The 17,042-nt window shown below is 36.1% G+C and overlaps 2 protein-coding genes and 1 long non-coding RNA gene across 3 annotated transcripts; 1 reads left to right on the forward strand and 2 right to left on the reverse strand.

Annotated features, from left to right (window-relative positions):
- Positions 1–2,717: 2,717 nt before the first annotated feature.
- Positions 2,718–4,015, forward strand: LOC122608685. Its single transcript, XR_006325286.1, has 2 exons — positions 2,718–2,989; positions 3,447–4,015. It is a non-coding gene; the product is annotated as an uncharacterized LOC122608685 (long non-coding RNA).
- Positions 4,016–7,747: 3,732 nt separating this feature from the next.
- LOC122609440 (F-box/kelch-repeat protein At3g06240-like) lies at positions 7,748–8,839 on the reverse strand. The gene has a single exon (XM_043782483.1). The coding sequence runs from the start codon at positions 8,837–8,839 to the stop codon at positions 7,748–7,750; it is 1,092 nt and encodes a 363-aa protein (XP_043638418.1).
- A 656-nt stretch (positions 8,840–9,495) lies between these two features.
- On the reverse strand, positions 9,496–10,358 carry LOC122609441 (putative F-box protein At1g32420). The gene is made up of 2 exons (XM_043782484.1): positions 9,886–10,358; positions 9,496–9,766 (listed from the first exon to the last, which is right to left on the reverse strand). The coding sequence occupies exons 1-2, from the start codon at positions 10,356–10,358 to the stop codon at positions 9,496–9,498; spliced, it is 744 nt and encodes a 247-aa protein (XP_043638419.1).
- Between the last annotated feature and the right edge of the window lie 6,684 nt (positions 10,359–17,042).

Here is a 17,042-nt window from a genome sequence, read left to right on the forward strand (position 1 = left end):
GCCGAGACTCCGTCCGTTAAAATTAGCACAAGACGTGTTCTTATTGATCCTTCTGTCACCAAGGTTTACCGATTCGTTGGCGATTCCCTATCGGTGTAAAGCTTTGTGAAGCTTAACGCCACAAGATCGGAGGTTAATTTGTTCATGATAACTATCACAGCACATGCCTTGTTGATCTTTGGGTCGCAAAGAATCGTCTGTGATAACCTACACAAGATTTCGCCATGGACGAGGCTTCACCGGTGACATATATACTAGGGTTTATCTTAATAGACACCGTTGGATTTTATGGGCGTTAATTGTCGGAGATCTAACCCGGCGGTAGAGGTAGGACGTGTAGAATATGGTCCCACGGATGGCGCCAATTTGTTTGATCAAAGAACCGCACGGTCCTCCGATCGAAACAAGGTGAGGGTTTTGACCGATTCGTTGGCGATTCCCTATCGGTGTAAAGCTTTGTGAAGCTTAACGCCACAAGATCGGGTGTGTTTGTGTTGGCGATGGACGACTCCATAGAGAAGACGACCACCTTTGGTGTTCGGGTGAATGGCTTAGTATCTCGTACAAAGAACTTATGCCTATTCGTGAGGGGATGACCTCTATTTATAGGGAAAACTTATCTTGGGGGATAAGTTAGGGTTTTAGGGGATACCCTAATTATTTGGGTACAAGATATGGTAGACATGTTTATGGGATTTACATGCCATATAATAAATATATTATAATAATAAAAGATAAGGAAACTTACTTTTTCTTTAAGAGGAAGAAAATAAGAGAATTCATCCATATTTGGCGGAGCTCCGTTCTGACGGATGAGTTCCATTCCTGACGGAGGTGATCTCCGTGAGCTTCGTTCTGAAGGAGGTGAGCTCCGTAATTTTGGCAGATTTACCTCCGGAGATAGAGCTCCGGAGGGGTATATCATCAAGCCCCCAGTCTGATGGGAGATTCTATCTGCAGAAGATCGCATTAGACTACTAAAAATAAACAAATAAAAGCTTACTTTCGAAGATTAGAAACTGTCCTCGAATTTGCGGATGTTGAGGTTGTTTTTCCCTTTGCAAGACTATCCCAAAATATGCACAAGTTCCGCCTTGTCGCCGAGACTTTGTCTGTGAAAATTAGCACAAGACGTGTTCTTATTGATCCTTCTGTCGCCAAGGTTTACCGATTCGTTGGCGCTTCCCTATCGGTGTAAGGCTTTGTGAAGCTTAACGCCACAAGATCGGAGGTTAATTTGTTCATGATAACTATCACAGCACATGCCTTGTTGATCTTTGGGTCGCAAAGAATCGTCTGTGATAACCTACACAAGATTTCGCCATGGACGAGGCTTCACCGGTGGCATATATACTAGGGTTTATCTTAATCGACACCGTTGGATTTTATGGGCGTTAATTTTCGGAGATTTAACCCAGCGGTAGAGGTAGGACGTGTAGAACATGGTCCCACGGATGGCGCCAATTTGTTTGATCAAAGAACCGCACGGTTCTCCAATCGAAACAAGGTGAGGGTTTTGACCGATTCGTTGGCGATTCCCTATCGATGTAAAGCTTTGTGAAGCTTAATGCCACAAGATCGGGTGTGTTTGTGTTGGCGATGGACGACTCCGTAGAGAAGACGACCACCTTTGGTGTTCGGGTGATGGCTTAGTATCTCGTAGAAAGAACTTATGCCTATTCGTGAGGGGATGACCTCTATTTATAGGGAAAACTCATCTTGGGGGATAAGTTAGGTTTTAGGGGGATACCCTAATTATTTGGGTACAAGATATGGTAGACATGTTTATGGGATTTACATGCAATATAATAAATATATTATAATAATAAACGATAAGGAAACTTATCTTTTCTTTAGGAAGAAGAAAATAAGAGATTTCCGGAGCTCCGTTCTGACGGATGAGCTCCGTTCCGACGGATGAGCTCCGTTCCTGATGGAGGTGAGCTCCGTTTTCCTAAGGTGACCTCCGTTCTGACGGAGGTGAGCTCCGTGAGCTTCGTTCTGACAGAGGTGAGCTCCGTAATCCTGGCAGATTTACCTCCGGAGGGGTATATCATCACTTGGTAATGGAGGTGCAGTGGCTTGGAGCTCTTAAAAAACAAAATACGGTTGCTTTGTCAAGCACTGAAGCCGAGTACATCTCAGCGACCACAGCCACATGTCAAGCCATCTGGATGCGTAGGATTCTCAAAGATCTTGGAGTCAAACAAAGGAAGCCAACTGTCCTTTATTGTGACAGCAAATCAGCTATCAGTTTATCAAAAAATCCGGTAATGCATAGTAGGTCAAAGCATATTGAGCTCAAGTATCACTTTATCAGAGAAATGGTGGGTCAGGAGCTGGTGAAATTGGAGTATTGCAATACAAATGAGCAAGTTGCAGATGTTATGACAAAGGCACTTGCTAAAGAGAAGTTTGTTCATCTTCGATTCCAGTTGGGAGTTAAGGAGTCTGAATCAAGGAGGGGTGATGAAATGTGATTCAGTCTTACGCACATGGGTTTACTTGGTCAGCCTTATGCACGTGGGTTTACTTAGTCTTGCTGAAGCTATCTTTTATTTGTTGAGTAGTTCCTATTTTTATGGTCTAGTATTTGAATAAAGTTGTTGAGTCAAGTCGTTATCATCTGCGACTTTTAGGTTGATAGACGTTAGAGTATTTGCCTATTTAAAGGTGGCTAGTTTATCATTGTGATGTACACTTCTTTATGTAATCAATAAAAACATAAAAAGCTTTGGCCTTATTCTCTTTTATCTCTTACTGTCTCTGATATCAACAACTTTTTGGTTATGAAGCAGCGAGTTTGGACAAACCAGGAGCAGGTTCTGGTCGATGGGTTTTTACTACATTGACAAGTGGCTGTGAAGAGTGAAGCACACATCCCTGAGTGTAAAAGGCGTACTGAGATGCATGAAAGCCTGCAATTATACATCGGTGACAGGAGTGAAATCCATCTTTGCTGTTTCTATTTCGACGACGCCTTTACCACGTAAGCACAATCTGTATTTTACATATGGAATAAGATGATTTAATTCTCGTTCAAGTTTTGTACGGATTCATAGCTAATACTAGGATTCGGGAAGGTTGACCAAATAAGAAATCCAAATGATATAAGGTATCAATTGTACATTCGCATGCTAGATGTCATTGTGATATTTTGCAAGTTGCAAAGCTGAAACAATATAGTTGGATTGGGTTGGGTAGGGTAATGGGTTTAGGCCGAAACAGGTCATTTTAGTAAACCCTGTTTACCAAATCAGGTTATTTAACTGGCAAACAGGTCATTTGGTAAGTTGTAGTCAAGTTTTATTGTATGCTTTCTTGTTCAGCTAATAAAATTTCAAAACTTCTAATTTTCTTTTGCATATACCTTTCTTGTCCAGTTGACCCAATAATCATCCGGATGGAACCGTTTACTAACAGATGCTTTATTTTTTGTCTTGCAGAGCAGCAGAGACATGGATTAGAGGACAAAAAACGGCTTTGCTTGTAATTGATGCTTTAGTATAGAATTCTCATTTGGTTGTTACTGTTATCGATGAATACTCGTAGAGGTGGCAATAGTTGCCCAAAAACAATTGATTGGGTGATTTTGGATCATTTTCCATTCATTTTGGGTGTGAATGGGTGGTAGTGATTATATTGGAATGGGTGATTTGAAAATATATTCATAAAAACTCTGGATCTAATTGGGTAAAGATCTTAGCCTGGACGGGTTAGAATGGGCAAAATACGGTTGAATGAAAAAAGAATTTTAGAAGGATGATTTCAATCCCAAAGTCAGGTATATGGATATGGTGGTGGTGAAAGTTGAAACAGCTGTGTGGATATTTAAAACATTTGCTATTTCCAGATTTAAAATTGTCAAGTTTAGGAAAAGTGTACTACAGTAAATTGTACATTGTGAAAATAAATCTGTACATTAATTTGGTGAAAGAAATATATTACAAGCCAGACTGAAATGAAGAAAAAAGAATACGAATAGAAAGTTGGAATGGACAAGAATTTGATGAAAGGATAGAAGTAGACTTCGTATATTGCTACACTGCTAGTTACCTTAGGATTTAAAAATAAGAGCTAAAAATGCGTACATAATTTAAAATGTTAAATTAACAATTTTTGATAAATTCATTTATGTTTAATATACACTGTTATTTTATAAAAATATTAATATTGCTTTTAATAAGCAATAACAATGATTAAGAAACATATAATTAAGCTCATTTTTTAAATGACCCGTTTTGACCCGGATCCGTTTTGATCCGTCACCAACCTAATCCGACCCGTACATTTTGCCACCTCTAAATACTCGAAATGTTATTATTGTATCGGAGGAAAATTGATTTCATATTTTCAGGCTATTTGTTGCCATAATATCAGGCCCGTGCCATGATTTTTGGGTGCCCAGCTCAATAATATATTAATGGTGCCCATTAAACGTCAAAATTTGTCATTAACGGCTGAAGTATAGTAAGTATATATAAAAAGGTATCAAAACAACCATAACAATAATGTCGTTCGAAAATATAAAATAACTATAGCAAAGTTTTCTAACTTATTTTTAAATGCATCAAAAGTTAAGTTTTGATAATTAATACAACAAGTTGTTTTTGTCTCACATAAAAAAATTAATCAAAGTATATAAATCAATATATATGTTTGAACAATGAACACTTCCAGTTTACGTATTTACTCTTTGCAACTATCTGCATATATTAACGTCAAAAAATATAGGATGAGATTATTATGTATAGTATGATAATAAAACAATAATATAATTCATAAGATATTGATGGACTAGTGGACTTTAATATATAAGATAACAACAACATCTTTTGCCTATAGATATATCTTTAGCAGCAAAATTAATTTAATATATCAACATATAGAGTGACTCAGTAACGTATTGTATACAAAATTTAGTGCCCCTTACTTTTTGGTGCCCTGCTCAATTGAGCTTTTCGCACGTGCCCAAGACCGGGCCTGCATAGTATGTTGGTGTGTATATGTATTAATGTAATTCACTCAATTGTGTGGAGATTAATTTAACCATTTGTTTGCACATATCATGCTTGTTAATTTTAGAAAGTTTTCGCACTTTCAAGTTTGTTAAATTTAAAAAGTTTTAGCACTTTTAAGTGTGTAGAATTTAAAAAGTTTTCGTACTTTTAAGTGTGCAGAATTTTTAGAAGTTTTCGCACAAAGAGATGCGTACACTTTAGCATTCTTTCCGCAATCAAAGATGTGTGGACTTGATCAATTTTCACACACTTAACGGTGTGTCGCGGCCGTTTTCTTCAAGTCTCGATGAAGTGCGAAGGATATAATTCTATGCATTTTAAAATGCGTAGATATGTGTCGAATTATTATTTGCATGCAAATAGACGATACTAATAATCTTTTAAAATATAGATATATACTCGTTTGCCCTTAGGGCTGTATTTAACGTGCATAAAACAACTTGTACCTTTCATATTAAAAGCTCCATCTGATTTACCTATATATAAAGGGGTAACTAAATCCTTTCAACTAAAATCATTCGTTATTTAGGTCGAAACCCTTTCAACTAAAATCATTGTCTTAATTATATTCGTCTTTTTCGGTAAGAAAAAAAAAAACCCTTTCAACGCATTGTCTTAACTATTTTCGTCTTTTTCGGTAAGTAGAAAAAAACCCTTTTTAATTAGTTCGTTCGTAAAGGATAATTATTCATATTTTTAAAGTCGAAACCCTTTCAACGGCTGTCTTGATTTTTTGGCATGCATTGCAAGTCAAAATTAACCCTCCATTATTCGTGAGGATAATTCAAATTTTTAAAGTCTATCGATATCTATATTATTATATAAAAATTATGCAACATTGTTGAAAAGTTAAAAAAAGAAGAGTTGCAAAATGACCATTATACCCTTAATTAACTAATTTATACCATTAGTCTCTTATCTTCTAAAATATATCCACTACCCTTTTTGGATCAATTATCTTTACATCAATTACATTTACATCCACCACCAATAGTTGCGACTCGGGCCATCACTACCTGTCGTCACCAGATCGTCGTACGACTACTACCGCCGCATTGTACGGGTACCGTGCTAGTTACAAGTCGAAATAAACCCTTTCAACTAATTAATAGTCTTGATTTTTTATTATTTTTATTATTTTTGTCTTTTTTGCATGCATTAATGTAAGTCAAACCACTAAATTTGCAATTGAATTTTAAATTAACTCTTTTTACATATAACTTTGCATCTAGTGTACGTACTACATTGAGGAAAGTATGAAAAATTTCTTGAATTAGTAGTATTTTATTTTTGTTTTGTAAAAAAGAGTTTCGAGCCAAATAATTTTGTGAAACAAGGTGTTCCGGCAATGCCACTGCCGGTAGTGGCAACGCCGGTTTGAACATTCAAGAACGAGTCCATCGTTCCCAATGCTGGTCTCGCCTTTCCAATGCGCGAGTGGCTTTCACAGAGGGAGTAGAGGGAGGCAGAGAAATGACTACTCACTTACATAATACATAATAATGGATCAAAAATTAATATGAAAATAATACATATTAAATCAACATCACATTAACTGATAAAAAGTTACATGACTAAAGTAAAAAAATCATACACTTTATTATACGATATTAACTGAAACCGTCTTCAGCTTGCAATTTATAATATGTCGCCAAGTCGATTTTTCTGTCAATCAACTTTAGCAGTTTCTCAAGTTGAGAAGTTATTTCTTCGAAACCTGGTAACGTTGTTTCAAGATAATTGCTATGCATTTTTTCACTTATAATGATTTCGTTACCCCTTTTCCTTATTTCTTTGATTTTCTTCTTATGTTCCAGTTTCCTTTGTTCCATAAGAAGCTTACAATCATTAATTTTGTACAAAAGTTCATATCCGTCGTCTATATCCTCTTTACATTGCGCTTTCAATGCATGAAATGTTACCATACGAGGTGATGAAGGATCAGATGATGATGAAGAATCCATTATCTATTTTAGAAAAATGATAACTCGACTTGTATTTATATGTGGATTTTATCTAAAGTAACACATATGCTTTGAGATATATATACACGAGCAATATAATTGAGCCTGTGCCTGGTCAACTCCAACCACCTGCTACTCTGTTCCTCACAAGTGCTACAAGTGAGACCGGCATTAGAAAAGACGGACTCGCGAGACCGACATTGGAAAAGACGGACTCGTTCTTGAATGTTGAAACCGGCGTTGCCACTACCGGCTTCGCTTAAGATTTGCGAGACCGGCAGTGGCATTGCTGGAACACCTTGTTCCACAAAATTATTTGGCTCGAAACTCGTTTGAGGAAACAAAAATAAAATACTACTGCTTCAAGAAATTTTTCCTACATTGAGTAAAACTGATGGATCGTTTGTGGCCAAATTCTCCATGCATGCAGGTGTCTCTTAATTAATTGAAAAAATATAGTCAAACAATAACAAATCAGATATCTTGGCGAAAGGAATATAGAAAAATCACATTGAACCAGAACTTTACTGCAAAACAATATTTGGAAGTCTGAAGCAAAATGAAACTGATATAACAAGTCTAAAAATCCCATGCCAACGAAACTACATAACACCAAGAACTGACCATTGCTGTTTAAAAGCAAATGCACGAAGCCAGTCTCTAACATTGTGCTTCTTCAAGTATTTCTTAGTCGAGTACTTCATGAAGAGTTGAATACCTCGACTCCTGTATCGGCATTCGCCATCCCTCTGACGCCTCTTTTCAAGATCTCACCCGAAGCCGGCCAGATGCAACACAAGAGGTGTTACCATGCTTCTTAGGGGGCCTTATCCAAACCAGACTATCCACATACTGAACTATATTGGTTTCCCAAAAAAAGCGACAAACCTCAAAGTTTTTAACCTTGGATGTATCCGGATCATACAAGGCTAAAGGATCACAATTACCAGCACTGTAAATAAATTCATTATTAGGTGTGAATCCCATAGGTTTTATATTACAAGTAAAGTGTGATAACGCAGAGTGTTTCACTTTCACCCAAGATTCAGGCTCATTGATTACCCACATCTCAAATTCAAAAGATATACCCCATCGATAAACATGTCCATCATGACAACCAGCTATGACTTTGTTTCCACAATCAACCGGATGAGCTCTAGAGGGAAAGCGTTCGGATATGAATTGCCATGTCCCTTTTCTCATACTGTACACCTCAACTTGCATTTCGGGTTCACAATGGTCCATAAGCTTAACAACTTTGTAATCATCAGATTTGGGATCATAACCAAACTGGATTTTATACGAGAGATCCTCATGAGTTCTAGAGGGGCTAGTAAAGTTTGGGAGACGCATTAAAGCCAATAGAGAAGGGTTCCAGATGTATATATCGAAACATTGATAATCAAATCCGCATGTAAAACATATTAAGCCGTGAACAGAACCTAAAACCTTCCATTCGGAGTTAGGACATGGGAAATCGGGGGGCAGCTTAATAAGATCATTGAGTTGGATATCAGGGGATCGAGAGGGGTGTGCTGTTACCTGAACTCGTTTTGTGAACACAGTATTGGGGTTTATGACCAAAAGGATTTCATTATCTTTGCTGTTGTTACGGACTAAATTACGATCAAGATGAGACTTAATAAAGCGAGGTTGAGATATATAGCCATTAAAGGGTTTAGAAACACACCTCATTCGAGCAAGCTGTTTGGCCGGTAACCGGATGAGTATCTCATCGGTTAAAACCTCCTCCGGGAGTTGTAGTAATAATTTATTATCATTACGATGTTTTTGTTGTAGTCTTTTAGATCGTCGAACATGATGCTGCTGAAAACCATTACCATTATTCATCATCTTGGAATCAAAACCTTATCAAGAAACTGAATCCGGAAGAAAAAAAAAAACCCACAAAAATTAACAAAGACATGAAATTATAGCTATTTTTCATATGATTGCAATATAATGTTATCAGTTTAGCTATTTTTCATAAGAAACTATGTTTGTCTTTGAGAATATTATGATTGTTCATTGAATAAATTGAAAGTGGAGTTTCATCGATATAAGTTTGTGTTGTTGTTTGTTGATTCATAAGTTATTATCAGAAATTTATCACTAACATTGTGCTTCTTCGAGTATTTCTTAGTCGAGTACTTCATGAAGAGTTGAATACCTAGACTCCTGTATCGACATTCGCCATCCCTCTTACGCCTCTATTCAAGATCTCACCCGAAGCCGGCCAGATGCAACACAAGAGGTGTTACCATGCTTCATAGCGGGCGTTATCCAAACCAGACTATCAACATACTGAACTATATTGGTTTTCAAAAAAAAACGACAACCCTCAAAGTTTTTAACCTTGGATGTATCCGGATCATACAAGCTAAAGGATCACAATTACCAGCACTGTAAAAAAAATTCATTATTAGGTGTGAATCCCATAGGTTTTATATTACAAGTAAAGTGTGATAACGCAGAGTGTTTCACTTTCACCCAAGATTCAGGCTCATTGATTACCCACATCTCAAATTCAAAGATATACCCCATCGATAAACATGTCCATCATGACAACCAGCTATGACTTTGTTTCCACAATCAACCGGATGAGCTCTAGAGGGAAAGCGTTCGGATATGAATTGCCATGTCCCTTTTCTCATACTGTACACCTCAACTTGCATTTCGGGTTCACAATGGTCCATAAGCTTAACAACTTTGTAATCATCAGATTTGGGATCATAACCAAACTGGATTTTATACGAGAGATCCTCATGAGTTCTAGAGGGGCTAGTAAAGTTTGGGAGACGCATTAAAGCCAATAGAGAAGGGTTCCAGATGTATATATCGAAACATTGATAATCAAATCCGCATGTAAAACATATTAAGCCGTGAACAGAACCTAAAACCTTCCATTCGGAGTTAGGACATGGGAAATCGGGGGCAGCTTAATAAGATCATTGAGTTGGATATCAGGGGATCGAGAGGGGTGTGCTGTTACCTGAACTCGTTTTGTGAACACAGTATTGGGGTTTATGACCAAAAGGATTTCATTATCTTTGCTGTTGTTACGGACTAAATTACGATCAAGATGAGACTTAATAAAGCGAGGTTGAGATATATAGCCATTAAAGGGTTTAGAAACACACCTCATTCGAGCAAGCTGTTTGGCCGGTAACCGGATGAGTATCTCATCGGTTAAAACCTCCTCCGGGAGTTGTAGTAATAAATTATCATTCCGTAGCCCTCGTCCTTTACATCGTCGAACCTGCCGCTGAAAACCATCGCATTTACCATGTTTGTGTGGTGGTAATGAATTATTATTATTATTATTACGATGTTTGTGTTGTAGCCTTTTAATTCGACGAACTCCGTTACTCATCGTCTTGGAAGCAAAACGAACACAATTCAATCAATTAATCGATCGGGAAAAAGAAATCCAAAAAAATTATAGCGAAATAATAATATAGGATATCGAGGGTTTTCCTAACTTTACCTTATATGAGATGAAACCCGATTCCTATATGGAAAAAAAAAAAAAACTCCATGGGGTTCGGTCTTGGACCTCAGGTGTGGACCAAAAATGATGAGGTGGGTTAAGGGCTGTCAAAGCGGGTCCACTTCCTTCGATAAATAAAAAATTAAAAATTAATGGTTAAAATGTGAAGGACTAATATATTACCACCCAAAATAAAAAGAAAAATAAAAAACTCAGGAAGTTAAAGTAATATCTACACAACACGTTAACTTAAACACTAAAATTGAAAGTAAAAAAAAAAAGTAGGCAGCTGCCTGCCTGCTAACTTCACTGCACGCAAAAAAAATTAAAAATTAAATAGGTTGTAATATTATATTGTTGTATTATTATTATTATAAGAAAAATAAAAATTAATCAACCTAATTAATATGTTTAAAAATCAACTTAAAATCTTAAGAATTTGACACATGAATTCCACTAACTTTTTTCCTAATCTTGATCTGACGCTTGTAACCACAACAATTCTGGGTTTCTAGGAACACAACTAACATTAATGGATGTCATTTTTATTTTGAAAATACTGCTTTTGTTAGTGATTGAAAGTGAGATATTTGCTGTTTTGCTTATGAAAATATATGTTTGCGTGAAATGCTATGTCAAACATGTATCTGTATATATACTACTATCTGCGTAAATTGAATTATTTTTGCATGGTACCAGTTTTGTCTTGACATGCGAAACCGGTATTTCAAAAGCCGGCTTCAAGGTGTATAGTCACATCAACGTCCAGTCCCTGCATGCCTACTGTCCCCGCCACTGTTCGTCTGCAATGTCTGAAACCGGTAATTGAAATGCCAGTTTCAAGCTCCACTTTTTGAACCCGGTAATTGAAATACCACTTTCGAGGCAAAAATCTGAACCCGATATTTGAAAAACCGAGTTACCCACTTGTATAACATTTTTTTTCCGAAAACTTGTTTAATAAAACACCTTTAAAAAACGACTGTTTCAAAAAAAAATTCACCAATTAATACTGTGTAATCAGTGATGATAATTAAACTTACCTATGAAATCCAATCATAACTTAACCACCCTTTTATGAGTTTATTGATTTGAGTTACTGTATGTTTTAGCAACTTTTATAAATATTTCTATACATATGTGTGTGTATAACGATTCGGAACTAATCCTCTAGTTCATATGTATGTAAACTTAACCCTCCCTTTTTACTTTTTTTTTTATGAATCTTTAAGAAAACATACACCATCATAAATACTAACAAGGTAAAACTTCTAAGTTTTAGCCCAAGGCATCAAAACTTTCTTCGTGCGATTTTTGATTCATTGAAAACCAAGAGAAAAAAAAAATTGTAACGTTTAGTTTATTAGATTGACCGGTATGGGGCGGATACCCCTTTTTTTCGCCCAATTTTCTCCCCCCACACCACCCCGTGTCGCCATTTGCGCCGCCAAACCCAAACGAGCGGAAAAATCCTCTTGCCCAAAAATTTCCTTCCTCCAAGAAATTTAGCCGTTGGTAACAGCATTTAATTTTATTAAAAAAAAAAAGATTTTTTACCTTTTAAATTAGTTTTACCATCTACATATATATACACTCCAACTTTTTACACAATTCATATTATTTCTTTTTCTCTTTTCTTTACACTTTCTTCTTCTTTTTTTTTTTTTACAATGTTTCCTAATAATAACTTTAACCCTTTTAATAATAATCGTTTTATCCGTCCTAATAATCAAAATCAACAAGATGTCAACGATCCTAATATGTTACCAAACGCGGCTTTGTTTCAATTGATTCAACAAATGGGTGTTACACAACCACAAACGTCGGGCTTTATACCTTATTATGCGCCACATCAAGAAGGTTTATACGGTTTCGATGGGATTACGCCACCACAAAACACGCCAGGTTCATTTTTTGGTAAGTTTTTTATATATGTATATTTTTTATATACTTTTTGTATATATATATATATATATATATATTTTGTCTAGTTTATATACTTTTTAATTATATATTTGTATATATATAATATTATGTCTTTCTTTTTTTTTAGATCGACAACAAGTTGTGGACACTCTATCGCCAAGACAAACATCGTCAAGACCACCATCACCAAGCCCCGTTTCCCCCAATGTTAAAATTGTACAAGAAACTCAACCCGAAAACATAGCCGGCGGCTCAAAGCCCAAGAAGCGGTCTCACAAAAAGAAAGCCCCCGGCAAAGTAAGGTTGAGAGCACCGTCGATGCCATGGACAAAGGAGGAAGAAATGGCCTTATGCACGGCTTGGCTATCGGTTATCGAAGACCAGGAGGAAGGTACATATATGTATATATAATTCGGTTATCTATATATATATATATATTTGTGTGTATATTTTTTTATTAGGCAACTATATGTTTTGTTTTGTTTTATTAGGCAACTATATATATATATATATATATATGTATACGTAAACAAAAACGCATTTTTTGGTTTTGTTTTATTAGCTAACTATCAAAGGGAGAAGACGTGTTGGTCAAGGATAACGGATGGTTTGAGAACACTTTTAAAGAAGCCGAAAGATTATCGAGACGCGGAAGGTGTTGGTGCAAAATGGAGGAATATGCGTCCATTAATCCAAAACTTCAATTCAATCTACACTCGTCTCACCAACGCGAACAATCATCTAAGTGGTGCAAATGATGCGGATTTGATTAAGAGAGCTCTCGCCGAGTATCACGGGACTTACAAGATGCCTTTCAAGTTTTTGGATATTTGGGATAAGATTAGATGGTCGTCGAAGTTTCATTATGTGACCGACACAAATGTTAAGTCAATTCATGGAGAATTGACCACAAAAAGGTCGAAAACGTCATCATCCAACGAACCACAAAGTCAAGGTATAAATTTCGTTCCTTTTTCTTATTTAATTCGAATTTTTTTTAAACAAAATTTTATAATTTTCGGTCCTTTTTTTATGTTTTATGTTTGTTGTTTCATATAAAAAGGTTCGGATGCACGAGTGAACTTTGATCTTAATGACATTACCGAGGATGAGTCGATGTTCCCGGAGCGCCCGTCCGGGAGAGACACGGCTAAGAAAGCCACTCAAGGGGGGTCGTTGAGTTCGTCCGGCAAGGGAAAAGCAGTGGCTAGGTACTCGGAGACATTTGATAATCTTTCAAAGAAGTTGGATAGTTTGTTTGAGGCGAGTGCGAAGCGGATCAATTTGGGCAAGCAAAAGGTGGAGATGGGACGAAAGAGACTTGAATCAAAGAATACTCAACTCAAACTAGCACAGTTGAAAATGTTGAGCACCGACTACAGTTATCTTAGTGAAGAAGATACATCAATCATGGAGAAGGCGAAAGAAGAATATATGGAGAAGTATCGTTAGTCGTAGTTTTTTTTTTTAATGTGTTTTATGTTTAATTTAGTTTGTTTAAGTTGTTTAAGTATTTGTGTGTTGGACTTATGTTTAATTTGGTTAGCTTAAATTATGTAATGGACTTTATTTATAATTTATGTGGGATTTATTATGTTTTATTTAGATGTGTTTTATGTATATATAGTTTTAGAGTAAAAAAGGTAAAAAAAAGAAGTAAAAAGTAAAAAAAAAAAAAAAAGTTGGGAGAAACATGGATGGCACATGTGGTATCCCCCACCCACAAATATGTCTCACTCCTCCATTTTCCTATAAAAATCCTCTTGCTTACATGGCGTCACACGGCAGATAACCCCACCCCTAAATATGCCTCACTCCTTTTAGCCTTATTAGTCCCTAGTCCAGACAGTTTCAGAGCAACACATTGACCCTTTTGTCCTACACAAATGCCCCAACTTACAACCTTCGTGTATATATATATATATATATATAACATTATTAGCGCAACTACACACGAATAAGAAAAAAAAAGAAAAGAATGGGATGTGAGCTGATATTCAGAGGCCATGAACCCCAACACGCTTCAAATTCATATTCACCCAAACCGAACAAGCCAGGTCCGTCGTCATCCCACCAATTCGTGCTCGTTGGCATTGTCATTTCCACCCTCATTTTCACCTTTATTCTATGGTCGTCGTCCACCACCACCTTTCATGCTTTCCTTCTGCTGCCTACACTACTTACGATTTATCTCATCATCACGTAACTCAACAGCCTCAACGACCAATTTTCGGCTTAACCAATAAGCTCAATTCAGGGGAGGAAAATCCTGTTGGGTCTATCACGAAAAGGGCTAAGGATTTTGGTCACTGGGGGCGCAGGGTTCGTTGGAAGCCATCTTGGATAGACTAATAGAATGTGAAGATAGAGCGTTGTTGTTGATAATTTCTGTAATTACTGGGAAAAAAAGAAAACGTGATGCATCATTTTGGAAACTCTAGATTTGAACTTATTCGACATGAATCACATGATGTGGTTGAACCTTTATTAGTTGAAGACTTGAAGTTGGTCAAAATATGCCCCCCCCCCCCCCCCCCCCCCCCCCCCCTCCCTTTTTTTTTTTTTTTGAAATGTAAATTTGAATTATTAATTAAGATCAATTGCTGATCCTATCATTTCAAATTCTAAAAAGAGAAAATTCAACATAGTTTGAAAGAAAATTTCCGACTCAACATGAAACTCATATTTTTTTTCCCTACATGTAGGACTTGAACCTAAAACTTGACATCGTTTGGGTATATCTTACTTCAATTACCAGGATAGAGTGTATTTTTATATTTTAATACGACTTTTGTTTTTTTCTTTTCTTTCTAAAATACCTGTATTTTGGTAGAATGTTTTGACAACTAGGATAGTGGTGTAGGTTGAAATACTTTAAAAGATAAATATTAGAGTGTAAGTGGTAAGATACGATTTATGGTGTAAATTAGTTCATTGAGAGTAATTTGGATAATTTTTAATAACTATTTTTGTTAGAAGAAATTCATTAAAAGCAATTGAGTCATGTTCAATGTAATTATTTTTTGAATTATTTCGAAAAAATTTTATATAAAGAAGTAAAGGTAAATATATCTATACTCCCTATATAAACAAACTACGTACCCCCTCCCCAAATTAAACACTTTACCTTTAAATTCCCTATTTTACCCTTATAATTTACACTTTCCCAAACACTTAATTCCTGAACTTCCTAAAATACCCTTAGAAAAATCTTATGCATCTACGTATCTATCATTCATTTTTTGGAATAGAGATGTTTGTGCGTTTAGGTAATGGATATTGGTATGTTGATGTCTGCAGGTTGTTCACTATGTATAGTCATGTAGATTGAAAGTAGTATTTTTTTTTAAAAATTATATTTAATCTTTATAACGCTGGTTTAATAAAGGTTAGTTGATGTAGAAGACAAGACCTTAGTTTAATTTTCTATATTCGATTAAAATTATTAGCCGCATCACGTGTATTTCTATTCAATACAGCCCATTGTTTTTTGTTCATGATACCCTACATTTAACCGCTTTTTTTTTTTTAGAGGTGCCGCTGCAACACGCGGGTATCCCTCTAGTAAAATTATATACATTGAGATAAAAATGTTGAAAACTGAAATAAATGCTAGGCAGAGATTGGTCAAGAGTGTAAAACCATGGAAGTTTGGTATAATATGGGCAGGTGTCAGAAGCTGTTACGATGAGGGAAAACGTACCGCCGAAACACTGATCATCGATTTCCATAGAGGTTAATTAATACAATTCATTTTTGTTTATTTAAACAACTTATGCAACCTTTCGATAATGCTATATTCTCGTAATTTATCATATGGTTCTCGACCATATTATTGTTGTTTTATAAATGTATCGACCAACTAATTTTGGTAAAGTTGAGTTAGTTGTACTTTTTCTTTTCGCAAAATTGAGTCGAAATGATCCATATAAGCTCCTTACAACCTATTGATGACAATAAAAGGTTAACACCAACACTAAATATCTTGAAAAACTACGTGGACCAGTATTCTTGGTAACATGTACAACAATAAGTAAATTTTACATATAAATAAAACTTTGCATTACTTTTCTTACTCTATATAGTAAGTAAGTAACTCCCAATGCCGTCTTCTACGGGTTTTGGATCCCAATACCGTCTTCGACGGTGTATGGGGGAGGTTGATATGTAGACAACCTTACCCCTACCAAAGGTAGAGAGGCTGCTTCCAGGTTCTACCATAGGTAGAAAAGGACCTCCAGCCTTGCTGGGCATGAGGATCGAACCCATGCCCTCTGTTTCCAGAGGCATGAGCTCCAACCACTGATCCAACCCAAACATTAAAAGTTTTTCCACACCAAGGCATGAAATTTACAGAGATCAAGCAGACCAAATTGGGCAGGATTAATACACAGATTGTGAAAGATATTCAGCAATATCCCTCTTATCAAATATTAGCAGCAGGTAATCAAGCAACCTTTGATACCTTATAAAAAAAATCCATGGAAGTTCCTCAAGGCATACAATTGAAATAAATGACGTACTGCAAACACGTTTTACTGGTCACCCATTTGAAATTATACACTTACAAACATAATTCAAAATTGAATAAATGGAGTAATGCAAACACGTTTTACTTTCACCCATTAGAAATTTAGAATG

Source organism: Erigeron canadensis, chromosome 7 (assembly GCF_010389155.1).
Source record: "Erigeron canadensis isolate Cc75 chromosome 7, C_canadensis_v1, whole genome shotgun sequence".
Lineage (NCBI taxonomy): Eukaryota > Viridiplantae > Streptophyta > Magnoliopsida > Asterales > Asteraceae > Erigeron > Erigeron canadensis.

Coding starts and splice junctions, on each gene's coding strand:
- LOC122609440 (XM_043782483.1), bottom strand. CDS start 8,839: ATGATGAATAATGGTAATGGTTTTCAGCAGCATCATGTTCGACGATCT.
- LOC122609441 (XM_043782484.1), bottom strand. CDS start 10,358: ATGAGTAACGGAGTTCGTCGAATTAAAAGGCTACAACACAAACATCGT. Junction 9,767..9,885: donor GTCCTAACTCCGAATGGAAG/GTTTTAGGTTCT, acceptor AAACTTTACTAG/CCCCTCTAGAACTCATGAGG.